Source organism: Ammodytes marinus (assembly GCF_949987685.1).
Source record: "Ammodytes marinus genome assembly, chromosome: 14".
Lineage (NCBI taxonomy): Eukaryota > Metazoa > Chordata > Actinopteri > Uranoscopiformes > Ammodytidae > Ammodytes > Ammodytes marinus.
The window spans coordinates 12,796,573-12,817,612 of record NC_137218.1 but is presented as its reverse complement, the minus strand read 5'-3'; the positions used below and the strand labels follow the sequence as shown (position 1 = coordinate 12,817,612).

The 21,040-nt window shown below is 40.5% G+C and overlaps 2 protein-coding genes across 2 annotated transcripts; one reads left to right on the top strand and one right to left on the bottom strand.

Annotated features, from left to right (window-relative positions):
• Window positions 1-335: 335 nt before the first annotated feature.
• Window positions 336-7,987, bottom strand: LOC307260326 (solute carrier family 13 member 2-like; the record flags this gene model as incomplete). The annotated part of the gene is made up of 12 exons (XM_080040538.1): window positions 7,904-7,987; window positions 7,073-7,201; window positions 6,534-6,670; window positions 5,848-6,083; window positions 5,578-5,755; window positions 5,348-5,470; window positions 4,539-4,748; window positions 4,203-4,303; window positions 1,661-1,776; window positions 1,135-1,296; window positions 907-1,044; window positions 336-464 (listed from the first exon to the last, which is right to left on the bottom strand). The coding sequence occupies exons 2-12, from the start codon at window positions 7,169-7,171 to the stop codon at window positions 336-338; spliced, it is 1,629 nt and encodes a 542-aa protein (XP_079896664.1). The 5' UTR covers window positions 7,172-7,201; window positions 7,904-7,987.
• Window positions 7,988-14,762: 6,775 nt separating this feature from the next.
• vtnb (vitronectin b) lies at window positions 14,763-19,960 on the top strand (the record flags this gene model as incomplete). Its single annotated transcript, XM_080040495.1, has 8 exons — window positions 14,763-14,826; window positions 15,185-15,301; window positions 15,424-15,657; window positions 16,200-16,339; window positions 17,193-17,349; window positions 17,833-17,991; window positions 19,317-19,658; window positions 19,824-19,960. The coding sequence occupies 8 exons, from the start codon at window positions 14,763-14,765 to the stop codon at window positions 19,958-19,960; spliced, it is 1,350 nt and encodes a 449-aa protein (XP_079896621.1).
• Between the last annotated feature and the right edge of the window lie 1,080 nt (window positions 19,961-21,040).

Below are 21,040 nucleotides of genomic sequence, written 5' to 3'. Positions count from 1 at the left end.
ACCTCAGCTTTTTCCAAAAATACATTTTGTTTGTTATGAGACTATGAAGAATTGAAGTTGACCTAGGTTTTATAGTACGACAGGTTTGTTTATAATTAAAATGCTGGTGAGGGGTAAGGAACTTCTTTTTTTTGGTAGAGAAAAATAAATCACTATTCTCTTCTTTTTGTGACTACTGTGACTGTAATACTTTTAGACTTTTCTTTTACTTTGATGGTTGTCATGAATATTTGAGGCTATCTTAAAGGGAAATACTTAAGATTTTAGGGGCTTTAAAAAGCATTTCTCTTTCATTCCCTTTGTTAATCTCTGTCTCTCAGTCTGTCCTTCCATACTCATGGCTGGTGTGTCACGTTGGCCCACTCAGGGAAGGTGCCCAAATCAAACATGGCGTATCCCCAGGTGTTGATGCCTAAATTGATGGTCAAAATCCCAACGATGTTCAGCATGAAGCCGGTTTTCACCTGGAGAAACCGGCCAGATCAAAATACAGTTTGAGCAAAGAAAAACAGTGTGTCTGCAGGTTGTTTACACACTTATGTGTGGTAAAAAAAAAAAAAAAAAAAGGTGTCACCTCTCTCAGGACTGGAGACTGGAATTAACTCAAATTTAAAAAAGGTTAATTGGTTAACAACCCAATCATTTCATTCTGGTGGTTACCTGGGTCCAGTACAAATTAGTTAATAGCATTAGATCTCATATACTAATATCTAATAACCTGCAGGTGTAGTCAGTTGTCCAAAATCAACAGTTTTTCACACTCTAAAGGACACCATTTTTGGACTATCATCTTCTAATTAGACCCAAGATTCATTAGCTCATCCTAAACCTGCTAAACAGTGCTCACATTTTGAAACTTGAAACTCACTTTGTATATATTGGACTGCATATCAGACTGAAACTCACCATGTCAAGAACTTTGAGGTTTCCAAACGAGAAGGCAATGGCATTGGGAGGCGTGGCCACAGGCAGCATGAAGGCCAGAGCGGAAGCCATGGTGACGGGCAGCATCACATACAGTGGGTTTATCTTAATAGTTATGGCCTAAGAAAAAACAAGCCAACACAACACAGTGACGCACAAGGAGAAGCTGTGTGTGTGTGTGTTTGTGTGTGTGTTAGTTTTTGTGTTTACCATTGAGGCAACTATGGGCAGGAACAGGGTGGTGGTGGCTGTGTTGCTGGAGCACTCAGTGAACGTCGCCACAAGCAGGGAGAGCAGCAACGCGATGGCATAAGGGGGAATACTCTGCAGAGGCGCCAAGCTCTCTCCCAACCACATAGACAGACCTGACACCTGTAAAACAAATATTTTAAATAGAATTTTAAATTTTTCGAGAAAGGAGTCTTAATATGTTTGTTAGCGATGCTAGCAGCAAATGGCAATGTCTGTCCATCTGTCATCCACTCTAAGAACACTAAAAGATCATTTACTCTAAAACAAGAGCCTACAATATATTATATCTAAAAAAAAATTACTTTGAGGCTTGCTTAAGTGCAGGAATTCTATTTAAAAAGCTGTACCCTCAAAATGTCATAATTAATTGATTATCCAAATTAGCCTTAACTTACTGATTAGTCCACAATTCCTCCCAGCAAAATATAAAAGGGCACATACATTTTTTTGAAAAGGATAAAACACAGCATCCATGGAATATTACCTCACTGCCGGCAGCCAGAGCGAAGCCTCCTCCAAGCAGCAGAATGATGTGCCAGGGCATTCGCTCACTGACCAACTGCCAGTTCAGCAGAGCTGGGGGAGCCTTCACCATTTTCCCTGTGAGACCCAGATGAAGTTAGCCTGGTCCTACCAGACCATCATACTTAATTTAATTTGTACAGAAGGTATGGAACCACTTAATTGACAACCGTTACGTCACTCGAAGGCGGGTGTCTGTTGAAGTTTAAAACTATTGGATCTGCGCAGTGCCACTCTGGATCTGCCAACCAGTCGCATAACGTTTGGTCGTGACGTATGTCATGCGCCGGCTTCTGACTACAATTGAAACTGTTCGCTGATTGGACAGCCAAAAATCTGGCTGAGAAAACCGGCAAATATACCGCGGACCCAGACTGACTACCTGGCCCCCAGGAGCAGTGCCTTCTTTCTTAATCCAGCAGTGCTCAGCGGCCAACAGGGGCGCAACTACCCACTTTCTGGGGGTATGTAGACACTTAGCAGCCCCCCCCCCCCCCCCCCCGGAATTAATTACAGACTTCCATTTTAAGTTACATATTAGAGAAGGTGATCGGCTCAACCATGTCATGTCTGCCTGCACTGATTAAAAGTAAAGGACACAGTGAAGAATTGGTCAGCAGAAATTAAAACCATACTGGGCATTTAGGTTTTTGTGGCCTCACTAGTGTCAGGCATGCAAACTCATAAGACATGAAAAAGGTGACATGTCCGAAAAAAAAAAAAACCCGGAGGGGAGTCTGCGGGTTTCCCCCCCATATTTTTTTGTGATTTGAACATGTAAGATAAGGAATTTGGTGTATTCTGGTGAAGAGAATTAAAGACAAAGAAAACTTTTATTTCAGTTAAAATTAATAGTAAAATGAGCCAAACAAGTTAGTCAGCCAACCTTCTTGACTTTACCCATACAACGTGTGTAGGTATTTAGAAAAACGTTAAAAAACAGCTCAGAAAAACGGGAAATGGGAAAAACCAGCTTGTTGATAACACTTTTTTTTCAAGTGAATGAGAGAAAAGGCATTATATAAGACAGAAAATAACGTAGAGCATCAAACCTATCGCACCAAATTCCCTTACAATAAACTATTAAGATTGTGGCAAACAGGATTTTCATTATCATTGCTACACAACCATCAATCAAACACATATAGGCTATCTCTCTCTCTCTCTCTCTCTTTCTCTCACACACACACACACACACACACAACTCAGTCGTGCGCTGGAACGGTGCAAAATATGATAATAGTGGGAAACAGGTGAGTGTGTTGTTTGGGCGCTGACCTGCTGTAATCACTACACTACCATTCAAAAACTGTGAAAACAGCAATAGTCAAAAACTTGAGGTGACACGTTAATCTGCAGTGACAATCCGCGAGTCGCGGCCAATAATCAGTGTCCATTGATCAATACAATCGGCCATATAAAACAAAGGTTGGAAAACTCTGTGTAGGCTACGGTGTATTTATTAATTCAACCACTTTGAAAAGCTTTTTTTCATCAACGCAATCTTTCTCCTTCTCAGTCTTCCCGTTTTCTGTTTTGTGCCCCCGAGAGCTTTCTTTACTGCCTATCCATCTGTAGATCCCTGTCATCAGATGACAACACGATTCAAATGAAAGATCTCACGCTCAAGGGGGCGCGCACTTGAGCGCCTATGTGGGGAGGAGGAGGGGAAGGGGGGGTGGGGCGCCTAATCAGTGACGTGCCTCGGTTACTGATCATGTAATTTACACAAACGCTGTTAAATACAGATAAATGCCGACTCCAAATAATTTTCCCCCGATCGCTTTGGCGCCCCTCTAGTGCGACGCCCCTATGCGCCGCATATAGAGCATACCCACTTTTTGCGCCACTGGCGGCCAAGCCTGGTATTGAAATTCTTTCGCAGGCTGTAGATGGGCTGTGGGCGGGTGCTCGTTTTCATGCAGCCCGGAAGCAGATATCCCTGTGCACTCCAATACAAGCGGCGAACAGGAATGTGTCTCCGCAAACATTTTCTGGATATCAATCATAGGCTGATACTTATCTTTAGACCATGTACTAATATAATGGAAGTTTTCTCTTTTCAAACCGCCACCTAAAGCATTTAATAGCCGTTTTATTTTCTGTTTTAGCCGTTAGCCCGAGGAGGGGTGGGGCCTACGACATACACTGGGGCAGGGCTGGCTCCCATGATGGGAAAGAAATGTAATTCCTTGATGTTGCGCTGCGCCAAGGAGCAGCTTTCATAGGAATGAATAGAATGAATGGGTGCATGTTAGCAATCCGCTGTCATTTTCTTTATAGGTCCATGCTGACTACTGAAGGGAAATAAAAATTGAGCGGAAGTAGGTAGGCGGGTGGTGCCAGGCTAAGACGAAGTATGGACATAAACAGTAATTAGCTAGGAATAGCAGTTTCAAATCCACTGGCAACGTATCACTCGGTGTTACATTGAGCTGAAATTTAGCTCACATGAACTTCACACAGACATTGTCTTATAAAGGGATATCTTGAAAAAGGTTCACCTTTTTCATCAAATCCGTATCCTTTGAAGCTGGGCAGCTGGGACGGGACGACGAAGAATAGCATGGACATTAAGATAGCAATGGTTCCATCCGACACATACCTGAGGGGCACAGATCAGCATCACTCACTCTACAAAATGTGGTTTAAATATGTCACTGCCATGTTTCCAGTTCTCCTTCATGGTGTTGCCGCAGTGAACACTTTTGTGTGGCATTCCGAGCAAAGGACAAATATGAATGTATTGGTGTGAAACAAACTGCTGCTGAAGATAATTTAACAACAGGGTTTAAGAGTTTATACAGACTTTAAGGGAAAAGAGAAAGCAAAAGACTCACGGCCCCTCCATATTGAAGAGCACTGTTGCCCAGCCGTCTATGAAGCCTGGCTCCCTGGTGAACCACAGCAGCACCAGCAGGGCAAAGATGGTGAGCACTGCCCCCTCAGCAAACTTCATGGGCCCCAGCTTACTGTACTCCTCCCTTATAACCTGGGTTGCATCCTTATCTCTGTCGTTTTTCTCGCAACAGCCAAATGACTCTTTCAGGCTGTGGAGAAAAGTAAAAATTGCAAAAACGCTGCAGATTGAAAGAGATATCAAAAACATTTTTGAACATTAATAAGCTTGGACTGAGTTCACTGAACTGAACGTTAAGGAAGAGTGACATTATATGTTGATGTTTGTTTTTTTATCCGTGGGAAGTATAAGAACTATTTGCTGTTTTACGCTTGGCCATAAGTTTCAGTGTACTTCTTTTTCGAGGACCAGCTGCCTGGCAACAAGTAGGCAGGGTACCAGTCCCAGTCAAGAAATAGTCCAGCACAGATTAGATATACAGTAAACATTACATGTTGTTCAGTGAGTTTAAGGGGTGCTGGGCGATGAATTTGTTACCTTGGGACAGAACTTGGATAGTTTTTTGTGTGTAATATGTGTCAAGAAGTAATGTGTTGATTCCTCCACAGACCTCACTGTGTAAATTAAAAATTAAAAATACTACATAGCTAAAAATCAACAAATTATTTTTAGATTACAGCTTAAATGTCACGACGATGATAAACATGATGCAAATTGCAAAACATCAACGTATTCATTGCTCACAAAAGCATCTGTGGCCGACTGTAGGCTAGGCAGAAGATGACTTACTTGAAGCCCAGGAACACAAACTGAAGCCAAAAATAGGTGAACACCAGCAAGATCAACGCGTTGGGGAGAGAGTAACCAAACCAGCTGGCAAAGTTGATCACATCACCATTTGTAGGGAAAAGTCTTCACAAAAGATAAGAGTGGGAGAAGGGAAAGTGGTTACAAACACATTACCGTAATCATCTGTTCCATCTCTGAATAATATTCCGTTGTGTTTAGTAGCGCCTTACTTGTCGAGTTGACCCTTAAGGATGAGGTTAGGGGTCGTGCCGGTGAGCGTCAATGTGCCTCCAATGCTAGCGGAGTAACACACGCTCAAACTCAACCCTTTGGTCAGGAGCACGTACTTCGCGTCCATCGCTCTCATCCTGGATTCATGCAGTATCTCTGGACTGCATTCATGTTCAACTGGATGCAAAGACAATTAATTTAGTGCAACGGTTTTATTGGCTTTTTGCGAGACCCTGAACCATCTAACCTACTGAACATTGTTTACGTACGCTCACTGTAGTCTGACTGTTTCTCATCCATCGTTTCGTCCCTAGTTTGTTTGGCCTCAAGCTCAAAAGCATGGTTGTCTGCCGCAGTCTGAAAATCTCGTGTTTCGGCCCGGGTCTCTGTGGCTTTCAGCTGCTGCAGCACGGCCTTGGCGATGGGCAGCATCATGGCCACGGTGGCCGTGTTGCTCATCCACATGGACAGGAGGGACGAAACGATCATGAAGCCCATCATTAAGCTGTGTGAGAGGGCAGGGAAAATGAGTGCATGAGAACGGCTGTACCTCGAATCAGTTCTTCATCAAACAATAGTTGTGTAGCACAAAGTGGTTGTGATTAATCCTTAGAAGACAAATTTAGGTTTAGGTTGTGACTGATACCCTATTGCATTACTTTATATATTTTTTCACATCATCTGCTTTATAACAACACAGAATTAAGAAATTGAAATTGGAAATTTGGAATTTATTCTTCATCATGTCATCGTTATTGTTTTTAGTTGTATTTGTTATTATATTTGACCCTGCAGGTTTTATGCACTGTAGCATGAATTATCAGTGTAAAAATTATGTGATGATGTGGAAAATGATCTTGAAACTTGGAAGTCAAGACTACAAAGATTTGTGTGTGGGCACTGTTGAGCCTCTAGTCTGCTGTGGTGAGGGAACTGTGTCATGAGGCTTTCTTACAGGGACGGACGAACACCAACCAGCAGCAAAACTCGGAGGGCGATTCGCTTATGAAGTTCCCACTTCTCTACCGCGATGGCCACCAACAGGCCACCAATGAACAGCATGTTGGAGTCCTTCAGATACTCAATGCTGACCTAAAACAGATCCCACAGGCACTTGAAACAAAAATCCAAATGTGTGCAAAAACAAACACAGCACGTTTCTGAACTGCTGTAGTAACCTGTGTATCTGCTGTCCCATGCAGAGATAATGTATCATCCAATTTTTTATGAGCAAAAAAGCAAAAAAACATTGGGATCAGTAGATTTGTCAGTGACTGTTGACACCTTCAGTATGCAATGTTTCATTAATTCGGCTTTGTTCATATCCTGTTGTATTGTTATTTACTCCTGTTCGTGTCCATTAGCTGAGCCTGACCTCAGAGGAAAGATTAATATGAGGTTGTAATGAGAAGCACTATATATGGGTCTTTCTAAAATACAGGTACATACCACCTGGAACGTAATTGAGATAACAAGAATAAATGAGGTCTCTACCTCTCCGGCCTGCATGATGCCCATCATAGGGAAGAGGACAACTGGCAGTAGGGCAGTCACAGCCAGAGGCATACACTCTGTACACCAGTACAGTGCCATGAGGATGATAGCATAACCACATTTCGCTTCCTGTAAACATACACACACACACACACACACACACACACACACACACACACACACACACACACACACACACACACACACACACACACACACACACACACACACAAACAAGATTTTAGGCCAAATTATCTATTGAGAAGTGACATACATGAGATAAGAAGTGTAGCATTTAATAATTTTTATTTTCTTATAAAATATGCTTGGATGTGCAAAGATCCTTATATCATACAGATAGGCCTAGAAAAACGCACATGGGAGCAGAAACAAGCAGACACGCGCACATGCTGAAGGACAAAAGGCATTTCAACCTTCCTGTGCTTTGTATTATCTCCAGCGCCTCTTTAAAAGGCCATAAGACTTTACATATGCAGATAGCAGTAACCCTTATCAACTGAAATTGTCAAAGGTTGGATTGTTTATTTATATGTACCAATATAAAATAGTTCTTTGAGAGTGGTCTATTTTAATGAATAGGTTGTAAACAAAGGTTATCAAATCAAATCCTCAAGAAAAGAAAAATAATATGAGTGCATGTGACAACACTTGTGGTGAAATCCTCACAGGACACAATTACACGATAGAAAACAAATGTCTTTAGCCACAGGCACAATCACTGCAACTGGTACATGCTTTGAACTTAAGCCAAGACAACCAGAGATTCAGTTTATGAAAAGGTTACCTCCATGAACACAGACACACACTCACCGATGTAGGGCTGATGAGCGGCAAGGGAAGGAGTGCAAGTGGAGTGACAATGATGATGATGTAGTTTCTGTGGTACCACAGCCACCTCAACAACCAACTACTGCGCATGATTCACCGGGAAGAATTGAGTGAAAAACAACTCCCAACTGGTCCACTTGGGCAAGAGACAGCAAGGTGATCTAATAATAACAGCAAAAGTGAAGCTGGATGTAAGCAGAGATGTGCTCCTAGGGGGAACCACTGAGGAAATGGCACTAACGTGACTGGAGCAGTCCACTCGTTCTATCTCATGTGGCATATCAAACATTAACTTAACACTAAAGAGATCGTCATCCCTGACGGATAGGAATTTGAAGATATTGGAAAAGAGGAGTGCCTGGCACATGAGGATAAATACAGTTTTATTATGGAAGAAACTGCTGCCAGGTTTACCAAAGGTCAGAAGCTGTGCATGTGCCAAGGGAATGAAAGGGAAAGGTGCAATTGGAGTCTGCTTTAAGTTTTGCTACAAAGATGAACATTAGTCATTATTTGGATTCCAGTAATGCTTCTTTCAAGAAACAACACTACTAGATTAAACAGATGTCCAGTTTAACTCTAGGTTGTACAGATAGGTATGTGATGTGGTAGTATAGATGGCACCTTGAATGAAAAATGAAAAGCTCTGCCTCAAATAAAAAGTTGAATACATAATCAACAAGCAACTAGTTAGCTGTACTTGCATATTGAGTCTGAGGTGACCACTAGCTCAGTTGTTCTCAATTATTTTCTGTCATGCCCCCCCTAGGGAACAGAATTTTTTTCGCGCCCCCCCTAAATTTAAATACTATTGAGAACCTGCTAATATTTATTTATTTATCTGTACAAATCCACTGAATGAGTTTCTGGCACGAGCATTCTGCATACAATCACCTTACTATCAAATTAGATTAAAAAATTTGCTGAGATAACTTCTGCAGCAACTTAAAAAAAAAGTTCAGTTTATTAGCTCAATTTGTAACATTTAAACAAGACTGCTCAGTCTGTGTGAATCTCAGGACAGAGAAACAAGAGCAAATGATTCACTGAGGTTTGCATTTCATTCAAAACATGTTTAAACTGTAAACATAGTTAAGGTGGTGTTTTTTTATTATTATAGGCCAATATGCCTTCTGTGATGCGATTACCAATAATTCATTAATGTTATTATTAGTCTACTTGCTTGATTTATTTTTAAATAGCCTACAGAGACACTTGGAGAGACAGACTGCAAATCGCGGCCTTCCGCGCGGATATGACCATACACAAGCACACATTGCGCTTGCTAGCACTTAAATTTTTTTTGAGAAGCACTGCACTAGCTGATGGTGGCTAATCTGTAAACACAATATTTGTATGTGTAACTCTCACCTGACGGATTTAATTTATTTTTACGTATTTATTTATTTTTTTTGTAGTGTCATCATGACATATTGCCACTCTTCATGTCAGATAAGGCCATGGACAACTTCAATTAACCTATAAAGCGATAGTGAGTGACTCACACATCAATTTAAAATCAGTGTATGCGCACAGTGTTGTGATTATAAAATAAATTAAGACTGTAAAAAGTGTGTAAAAAGTTGTCTATTCACTCTAAAGGCTTTTCTATATTCTATATTTCTACTTATTTGTACAAGGTCTCAGGTATCTTTCAATTCAAGAAATTCAAGTATCTTTATCATAGTCTGCTTACATTGAAAAATTAAGTGAGAAATTACAGAAAACTGAATATCAATAATATAGTTATACAAATGATTATCTGATTAAGTCACAACACATTATTTCTGTATCTTAGGGAATATTAATTTAATAATTGTTATTATGCTCAACATCCATTGTAGGAAATTACTAATAATGTTACTTCATTAAAACATAAGAATGTTCAGTTAAGATGTAACCACTACTGATGAGGGAGAAGAAATGCTTTCAACAGGAAGCAAAAGCAAAGAAAGAACCAGAAAAAAAAAAAGTTTTCTGAATACTCACCAACTGAAGTGCAGGTTTTATGACTGTGAAAGCTCAAAGGTTTGACGGTGTTCTGAAAGCGGCATGCTGTTTGAAATAAGTCAATAGCTGTCACTGAATGATTCATATTTGACATAAAAAGGGACACGCCAACAAAAAAATAAAAAAGGCTGTTTAAATTGGTATATATTACGCCTGACCAGACAACTATTCAGTTATAGAAAGACGATGCATTTTTAAAATCTTTATTTCTCAGTCGATTAAGCTGACACATTTTTTAAGTTGTTGATCCATTGTTTTTCGGAGCTTGTACTTGGATCATTGGGTTCTTCCCCTTGAAGAGCAACGTAGATTTCAGATTTAGGGGTCGGTTATTGGAACAAAGATTTAAATTGCGTTGCATAAAAGCAAGGTTTCTTGTTTATTTTGTTTTTTGCATTAGCCTATCATTTGTTTTACCATATACAAATGCTGTTTAAATTAAAGTATAGGTTTAGCATTTTAAATCTAGTATGACAAAACACCTGCATCTTGGTTTAACACCACTGTTATTGATACACCTAATTCAAAACTGAAATCTTACTCATTATTAAACTCCAGATAAGGAGGACTCACAAACCAGTTCCTGCAGTTATACAGAGCCGGCCCAAGCCTTCATGGGGCCCTAAGCGAAATATGATTAGGGGGCCCCTCTCCAATATTAGCGCTTCTGAAATTATAGATCTTTGTTAAATATCATTCACACACCCAGTGTTTTCCGCTAGTGCCTCCACTGTGCAGCTGTGCGAAAATATTAGACAGCCGAGATTCAGACCCTCCTATGGGATCCGGGGGTATGCTCCCCCGGGAGATTTTTTTAACCTTTTTAAAGTGAAATGCATGAATCTGGTGCACTTTGAGAGGAAAAATTAAGAGGCTAAATCTGAGAAATTTTGTGTGAACAAATAATTTGGAGACACTGGGTCAGATGAATTAGAAGCTATTGAAGAAGGACACATGGATTTTCCATAAAAATATTTATATAAAATAAAATATAATGGAGGGTCCTCTGGGTTGGGCTTGAAGCTCTTTTTCTTTTACGGGGCATATTTCTCTGTAATATAATGAATGTATTTAAATGCAGTGAGAGGAACAAAGCAGAAGAACTCTGTTGTCCAGCTACTGTATCTTTTTTTCCACAGACGAGGCTGAAATAGGCTATAGACTAAACACAGTGCATGGGCAACTGAGGGCAGCCCCATTTCCTATTGTTTTTAAATAAACTCAATACATGGATGTGAACGTTTATTCCTTTTTTTGTATGATAACTTACATTTGCATAATATGATGTTAATATCAAACACACAAACTAAAAAAGGGGGGGGGGCTGGCGGTCGGGGGCCCTAAGCGACCGCTTAGTTCGCTTATGCCTCGGGCCAGCTCTGCAGTTATACAAACACTTTAAACTACAACAGAACAAATAAAAATAAATAGTTTGGAATGAAAATTATAGCAGAATAATTCTATAACAACCCAGTGTTATGCATTATTGTTTGCCATAACGCAGCGGTTTTCAAACTGTGGGCGCGGGGTTATGGCAGGGGGGGCGCGGATGAATATGTAAAAAAAAAAAAAAAAAAAAAAAAAAAAAAAAAAATATATATATTATTATTTTTTTTTTTATACTAAGATCACGGCATAGCTGGACACAAGTTCTTCTGCTTCGTTCCCCTCACTGCATTTAAATGCATTCAGTAAATTACAGAGAAATAGGTCCCGTTAAAGAAAAAGAGCACCAAGCCCAACCCAGAGGACCCTGCATACATTTTGTTTATTTTAAATTAATATTTTTATGGAAAATCCATGTGTCCTTCTTCAATAGCTTCTAATTCATCAGACCCAGTGTCTCCAAATTATTTGTTCACACAAAATTCCTCATATTTAGCCTCTTAATTGTCTTCTCAAAGTGCACCAGATTCATGCATTTCACTTTAAAAAGGTGAAAAAAAATCTCCCGGGGGGGCATACCTCCGGACCTCCCTAGGAGGGTCTGGTTCTCCACTGGCTACTATTCTCCTCCAGCAGGACATTGGAGGCACTAGCGAAAAAACACTGGGTGTGTGAATGACATTTAACTAGTCAATAATTTGGGCAAGTCTGTCTGCCTATCTTTCTCACTCCGATGCACACTCAGTCAGTATTATCCATGCTTAAAGGAAGCAGGATTAAAACACTGGATTAAGATGTTAAAATGTATTAAATGTGTTTAAAAACGCACAAAAATGTTTAGAATGTTTCAAAAACATGTTTAAATTTGTAAAATAATTATTTATTTTTTTTTGGGGGGGGGGCTCCGCTGAAATTTGTTCTCTGAGGGGGGGCTCACTCTCTCACACTTTGAAAACCCCTGCCATAACGTATATGGCAGCAACTCGAGTCCCTAACTGATACAAGCTCCACTGTGAACCAAAGTCCAGTAGGCCTGATAATCTGTCCACACCAGGTTAACGGACAGTTTCACGGCACCTTAAACAAATAAAATACTTTTTTTAAAGAATCACTTCCTTCATTGCCGTACATACTTCAATGTATAGTGAAAATTAAAGGCAAGGCAAGGCAAGTTTATTTATATAGCACAATTCAGACACAAGGCCACTCAAAGTGCTTTACAGGGGCAAGATTAAAATACATAAAACACATAAGAAAAGCAAGTGAAAAGAAATAAAACATTTAAAAGCAAATGAATAGAAGTAGAACATTTAAATAAGATAAAAATGACAGGTTAAAATGGAAACAGAAAAGTCTTCAGACTCGATTTAAAAGAACTGAGAGTTGCAGCAGACCTCAAATTTTCGGGGAGTTTGTTCTGGAGAATTTGGTGCGTAAAAACTAAAAGCTGCTTCTCCTTGTTTAGTCCTAACTCTGGGGACTGTAAGTAGACCTGACCCAGATGACCCAAGGGCTCTGGACAGTTCATAACGTATCAGCATATCAGTAATGTATTTTGGCCCTATATCATTTAGGGCTTTATAAACCAAAATCAGTATTTTGAAATCAATTATTTGAGTGACAGGAAGCCAGTGTAAAGATCTCAGAACTGGGGTAATGTGATCCACTTTTTTGGTCCTAGTGAGGACTCGAGCTGCAGCGTTCTGATTTAGCTGAAGCTGTCTGATAGATTTTTTTGGAAGGCCTGCAAGGACACTGTTACAGTAGTCAAGTCTACTAAAGATTAATGCATGGACAAGTTTTTCTAAATCTTGCTGAGACATAAGCCCTTTAATTCTTGATATGTTTTTTAAGGTGGTAGTAGGCCGACTTATTAATTGATTTAATGTGTTTCTTGAAATTCAAGTCTGAGTCTATGACAACACCAAGATTTCTGTCTTGGTGCGTGGTTTCTAACATAAAAGATGTAAGCTCTGCACTGACTTTTAATTGTTCATCTTTGGCACCAAAGACAATTACTTCAGTTTGGTCGTTGTTTAATTGAAGGACATTTTGGCACATCCAATCATTGATTTGTTCAATGCACTTACTCAGTGCAATTGTATGTTAACAATTTCTAGGATATCTGAGGCCATGCAGTTAAAAACTGTTTTAAAGAAGCCTGTGGGCAGAATGTCAAGGCAGCAGGATGAGGAGTTCAGGTGTTGTGGTTTATCAGATAAAATTGTGTGATTGCATTTAAATTGATTTTAAGTGGGCATAGGGTTAACACATATGTTTAACTTGGTATTGATGCGGTGACAGCTTGTCTAATTTTGTGAATTTTGTCAGTAAAGAAGGAGGCAAATTTATTAGGCTCTCGTGGAGAGATGTTCAGACACTACTGACACAGTAGGGTTTGTTAATCTGTCGACAGTAGCAAACAGGGCACGAGCATTGTTGCTGCTTTTGGTGATGATGTCAGAAAAGAAAGACTGCCTTGCATTTCTCAGTTCTGAGTTAAACGTGCAGAGTTTCTCTTTGAAGATGTCATAATGAACCTGGAGATTTGTTTTTCGCCACCTGCGTTCTGCTTTACGGCACTCTCTTTTAGACTCTCTTAAAGCTAAAAGACATGTTGTTTTAAAATGAAAACAACAAAAAAATGTCAATAAAACAACAGAGTGGTGAGGAAGTAATAACATAATTGTAATCTGTCCTCAGGCTCCAGTTGTTCTGCCTAGAAGTGATGACGTACTGGTTTTTAGCCTCTGCATCTATATGGCTGAACCCGATCAATAGTCCAGAATAGGAACAATTCCTCCACAGATTTGAAAAGTATGCTACATATTATTTATTTAATTTTTTGCATCTCTTTTTATAATGTGACACTCTAGGCTTTGTGTTTGCTTAGGGGTTGTTGTTTTTTACACCAGAGATCAATAGAGGAAAAATACTGCACTGATTACACAATGTTTGAACTGGGATACCCAGCCCCCCTCTAGACCACATATACAGTTTATATCGACATCACGAGACAATGGAACGCTTTTCTATTTTGTCATATTTTCAGTTCCACTATGTGGAATTCAGCTGAACAGGTCATCACTGCAAAATGTACAGTATTCTAAGATCCTGTTTTCCCAACTGGTATATTCTGGGCCATGTTAGGATGTGGTTTCTGGGGCATAGGCCTACGGGACAGAGCTCAGCCATAGCAGCAGCTTAATGATTATCACAGCCGAATGTTGACCAATCAGAAGAGCGGAAGCCCAGGGGTCAACAGCTTCTGAAAAACTACTATTGATCATCTGCACACAATGCTGCACCCCAAAGTGGGGCACAAAGCTCAAACTCGTCTGACAACAGTTAACTGGTGTCAACAGGCAGAAAAAGTGCGCAGTTCTCCCCTGAACTAAATGTACATGTTTCTAGTTGTTTAGTTGGGATATTTTTCTGTGTCGGCATGAAGCCAGCAGTGATTTTGCTGGGCCTCGTCCTCCTGCTAGACACTACTTTTGCAGCAGAAGGTAGGCAAAGTATTTTCAGAAATATAAAATGTAATAACTATCATATTAGTAATATAGTATTTACAAGTATCAACTTCTATGAGTTATTCTGACCCTGGTGCATCAAATATGTGTATCTAAATGATTGCTTCTAACAATGGACAATACCATTGTATGCTTCTTTTTGTTGATCTTCTACCATATTTTATTTCAGGATTATCATTGATCTAACAGCTGTCTATAACCTTTCTGATTCAAATTGTACATTAAAGAAAAATATAAATGTGTCAAACAAAGGTCATTTATTTTAAAATACTGTTTTACCAACGTTTGCCCAATGGTAAAGCCTGAGTAAAGTTGTAATTCAATTTCACAACAGAGTCCTGTGTGGGTCGCTGTGGCTCCTTTCAAGCAAGAAACAAATGTCAGTGTGACTCCATGTGTGTCTACTATGGAAGCTGCTGCGGGGACTTCGACACCTTGTGCCCCAAAAAAAGTCAGTGCATCAGTAGAATATGACCATTTCACCGAATAAACCGTTCATTATTTTAACGAGCATTGCTCATTTCCACCGAAACGCTGTCATGTGACAAACATTTCTGCTGTCGTGTCCTTCAGCTGCTCGTGGAGACACCTTTGAGGACCTATCAGAGACAGTGACGACCCTCTATGACAGCGCTACTACTGTCATGCCAACTTTGAACACTTTGGCAGCAACCACCCAAGCCTCTCCTCCGCCCACCACCACACAAGTTCCCGCACCGCCTGTAGACCCTGACGCAGCACACTGCAGTGGTCGACCTTTTGATGCCTTTCTGCAGCTGAAGAATGGATCCATTTATGCGTTCAGAGGTAAATTGGGACATGCCAAAAGGTTTTTTTCCTATGATTGTATGTGCAGTATGTTTCCTACCTCTGTTATATTGATTTGTTAAAAATACTGAACCTCCACCCTCGAATAATACCTAGTTTTCTGCACTCTTAAATGCGCACTAATGTCACTTTTCCGTACTTTGGGTATGTCAGAGAAGTGAACATTTTCTACGGAATATTCTCATAACAAACTGAATGAACACACTTTCCTCACAGGAGAATTGGATCCCTGGAACACAGTTTGAAGTTAGAAAGCTACCTTAAAGTTACTGTTACAGTTTTGTTTACAAACATATTCTAGTCTTAAATTTGGTTCCATGTTGCCTCGAAATCTTTTTGATAGAATTATTCAATACTTTGTAAGTAACTGCAGGATTTGAAAATCTGCATAGTGCACCTCTAACTCAGCTGTCTAATACAAGGGAACAAACTGTTTTGACATTTAATCTTGCATACATTCAAATGAGTCTTTTACACTTCACTACACTTTGCACTAATCCAAAACACATTTTCCATCCAAGGTGAATATTTTTTCGAGTTGGATGACAAGTCCATACTTCCCGGTTACCCCAAGCTCATCCAGGATGTGTGGGGTGTCTCTGGGCCCATCGACGCTGCATTCACACGCATCAACTGTCAGGGAAAATCCTACATCTTCAAGGTAGCAACTTGAGTCTGGGAAAATTGAGTGTTTTATATCATGTTGTAGGTGGAAATCCAGTGTACTGTGACCACTATTCACACGGGACTCTTAAATTAATTTAGCTAAATCTTATCACTCATAATCAGGGACTTAGTAGTGACAGTGGCCCCTCAGAAAGCCTGGAAAGTCTGTTTTCATGTCTATATTATTAGCATAAGTAAATTAGGAATTACTTTTGCAAAGCTAATAGAATAATAGCAAATAAAAAATTAAATACAACATATTACATAATAAACCTGTGAAAGAACTAATGTTACATAATCACAAACTTCACAGTGAAAGCTTTGAGTTGAGAAAATGGAGCGGAAATATGCTTCATAGTGTGCAGACCCTCTAAAATACTTCCTGAACACTTTGTTACTGATTACCCTAATACCCCCCACAGATGCATACAGGAGGATTCAGTTGTTTGTTCTTGTGTGACACTGGATGTGAAGAGGAAGGGCCCCCCTGAGCCTGCATATGTCCAGGGCCCAGATGTATGTGCTCCTAATGTGACCCTCAGATAATTAAAAAATGGGGCATCATTGAAAAAAAAACATAAAAATGAATCTTCTGAATGATGAGAACACTGTGGTCGACAAAATTAAACTACATTCAGTAATAGAGATGTTAATGCTCACTAGCAGAGCTAGCAACAGAATAATATTTTCAAGTGTATTATTTCAGCATTGTTCCCTCTTATGAAGTGGGCCAGCAGAAAGGGGTCAGTAGGCTATTTATAAGAGACAGGAATTTAATCCTGAGCGTTACAACAACAGTGTTAGTATCAAACCTCACAGCTTTGGGCATTGTTATTATTCTCCCTCAGGGCAACAGGTACTGGAGGTTTGACGGTGATGTCCTAGATGAGGACTATCCACGGGACATTTCAGTGGGCTTTGAGGGCATACCAGATGACGTTAATGCCGCCTTCGCCATACCAGCACCGAGTCACCGTGGCGAAGAGAAAGCATACTTTTTCAAAGGTATTTTGGTAGAGGATGAGTGACATATTTCAGTATTAAAAAAAGATGCATCATGCAACAGTGTAGACTGTGATGGATATGACCCGATCTAATGAATGCAAAAAGAAAGCAAAGAAGAAACTCGACCTGTGTGTACCAGTTGTAAGGTTAAGTCAACTTTGAATGCAGGATTTTTACTTTTAACGGAGTATGTCTTCATAATGTTGCTACAACTTGTGCTTAGGCCTATGGAAAAATTCTGAGTAAGTCTTCTCCCACTGGCAACCATTGCTGTATCTCAGGATTTCTTACTGAGGAAAACTTAGTTCCTAAATGGTGATATGAGGACACACATTTTTGGTCATTGAGCATGGCTCGTTAACATTTTTAAAAGCAGCAGTCACATTCACATTCCACATTATTTACAGTATACCTGTGTGTTTTTCCTATTATGATATGACAAAATGTTTTCAGTGAACAGAAGACGTTTCTTCCTTTCTTTAGGGGACAAGTACTACCAGTATGACTTTAAGCACCAGCCTACCCATGAGGCGTGTGTCCAGATGAGCAGGTCGTCCCCGTCTGTGCTGTTCACACGATACACTGATCTCTTCTGCGATCAGACATGGGAGGACTTCTTCACTGAGCTCTTTGGAGGCCCCGGTAAGGCATCTTACACATCTTTCCTACTCTCCTGTTTGTATCTTTCTTAACTGGGTGTACAGCTCCATCGTACAGTTAAAGGTGCACTATGTAACTTTGGGTGGGTCAGAGAATTAAAAAATGTTGAAGGTATATTCTCATATTTGAATAAACTATGGCTGTCAAAATTATTGCGTTAACGCAGGGTGATTAATTTCTGGAATTATCGGGGTTAATTTTTTTAACGCATTTAAGCATGTGCAGAATGATCCGCCCCGTACATCCCACCGGCTCTGTACTACAGTCTCTCTAACGTTGTGGCTGACCCAGGATCAGTAGCTGCGCGCAGCCAAACATAGCAGCACGTTAGCCCGTGCCGTGTTTTAAAGTTTTAAGCTGCTAACGGCAACGTCTGTGTCGGGGGCATAGATAGTATATCAAATCAACTGCCGCGGGTGACAGTTGATGTCGGGAGCAACAGGAGGAGAAACATTGTCCGCTCTGTTCAGAGCCTGCGAGGACACAAACGTCAGAGGTTTTCAGAGGTGTGTGTGATCAGACATCAACATAACGTCGGCTTCCTGGCACAAATGAACAGTCCCCTAGGACGTGGTCGCGCGTACGAACGCACCCACACACGCAAGAATGCACAACCTATAGATTCACCAAATAAATGCCATTCTATAGCCTATCCTATATTTTCCCAAAGACATAGTAAAGAGACAGCCCAATTGAATTATGGTTTGGTAGGTAGGCCTATATATCTCAGTTTGATTTAAATGTATTTTCAGTATTAAAACCATCATTTGGATTTTCAATTAATAAACATACTAATTTTAAATGTACATATCCACCTTCTGTCATTTATCTTTCCGTTCATACAACAATATACAGAGAAAATTCAAATTTTTCGGACATATTTCGAATGGTAAAATTAATCTTGATTAATCGTGATTAATCCACAGAATCCTGTGATTAATCTGATTAAAAATTTTAATCGTTTGACAGCCCTAGAATAAACACACTTTATTTACTGGAAAATTGAAACCCTGGAACACTGTTTGAAGTTAGAAAGCTAACGTAAAGTTTCAATGTTGTTCTTTACAGCAGCAGGGCCCGAAGTTTAGTTTACAATCACATTCTAGTTTTACGTTTGGTTCCAGGTGCCTCAAAATAAATGTGTTTTGATTTATGGTGATAGATTTATTCTATACTAAGAATTACATGTAACATTAATAGGTTTTGTAAAATAACTGCTGGCTCTGCAAATGTAAACAAATCCCCCTCTCCTGAAACTGCATAGTGCACCTTTAATGAAGTCCAACCTCCTTTTTCGTGTTTTCCAGTCAGCACTCCCCACACAGGTCCTCGTTTCACCAGCAGGGACTGGCAGGGCATCGGGCCCCCTGTAGATGCTGCCCTAGTGGGGCGAGTCTACCTCAGTCCCAAGCCCACGCTATCTCCTCCACCGCCGCCAGCCAGGAGGAGGAGCAGCCGGAGGAAGAAGCCCAGCAAGAAGCGCGGCCAGCGGAGGAGGCTGACTCGTGGCCTCTGGCTGGACGATTTGTGGAGTTATGAAGATTTGTTTGACTTCAGCGACTACAGCGACTACAGCGACATCATCGATGAGAGCAACGCACAGGAGCACAAAGGCACCCCTGTTCAAAATGTGTATTTTTTCAAGAGAGGTATGAACACAGGGAGTCATTTATCATTTATCAAGTCATACCATAGAAGACAAAAAACGGAGGCAAAAATGCAATCACAAGAATCAATTAATATCAAAATATTATCTTAAAGTCTCCTCCTTTAATACCTTTTTGTCTGTGTCTTTCTTTTTTTCATGATGGCAGATAAATACTACAGAGTGGACCTGCAGACAAAACGCGTGGACCCCGTCAACCCTACTTACCCACGCTCCATTGCAAAGTACTGGCTGGGCTGCAAGCGTGAAGAGACACCGGATGTGTCAAGGGCGGAGAAGAGATAGGTGAATGAGTTTGGAGGACATGAAAAAAAGATATACTTAACTCTTTGTGACATTTCTTTAAGTAATATTAAGCTATCACAACTATATAACACTGACTTTCCTTTAACCAATTTACCTTAATTCTAAAAGTCAAATCCCTCATACATTCATCAAGCTTTTTTTTTTATCCCTCATTTGAATGTTTAAAGCTCTAAATTAGTTCTCACAAATGCTTACCCTGGTACTTATAAATTGATTATTCTCTGAGGCATAGCAGCACGTGTGCACACTGGCCTCTGCTGGTGTAAAGAGTTCCTCAGGGCCCCATACAGGAATAAAGGATTGTTGCAATGCACTGTGACCTCTGTGACCCTGTGCTGACCTTGGCTGTATCTCGATTCAGGGGTTGCAGTCTACGAAGGCTGCATTTGAAGACCGATTGCGTCATAGCGGCGCGCAAAGGTTGTTCCATTTGCAAGGCTCCTCATATGCAGCCGTGAAATGCAGCCTTCGTTTCACGGTTTTGAAGGCTGCATCAGATGTATCCTTCGCAGCCCAACATATCCCATGATTCATTGCGTTTTTTTCAGAGATGGCATACAATAAAATAAAAAATAACAAAACAGCAACGTGTTGCTCCATCTTCTTAACTTTTATCTTCCTTTCTTTTTTTCTTGTACTTTTTTTTCTTTTCGTCTGGTAGGCAACTTCTTTTTCTTTTTTCCAGGCAGGCAGCACAGGAGCGGCGAGTCCTCACGCAAGGTAACGGCTTGTTACGCAAACCGGAAATGCTCGTAAACGGAGACCGTCCCGTTTAACAACGCTCGTTCGGCCCTGGTTCGGCCTTCGAATCGGCCTTATAGCCTTCATAGACCGCGAGACCGCGTCCTACCAAGGAGGCGGTCTCTGTAATGGGATACAGCCATTGTTTCCTCAGTCTGTGTTCATTTGAAAGAGGGGCGCCCTCTGCTGGACAAAAGACTGCAGTGGAGTCTGGAGACACTACAAACCGAAATAAAATTACATACTTTATAGCGGGGGTCACTAACAGGCGGACCGCGGTCCGGGTCCGGACCCAGACGCCGTCCTATACGGACCCGG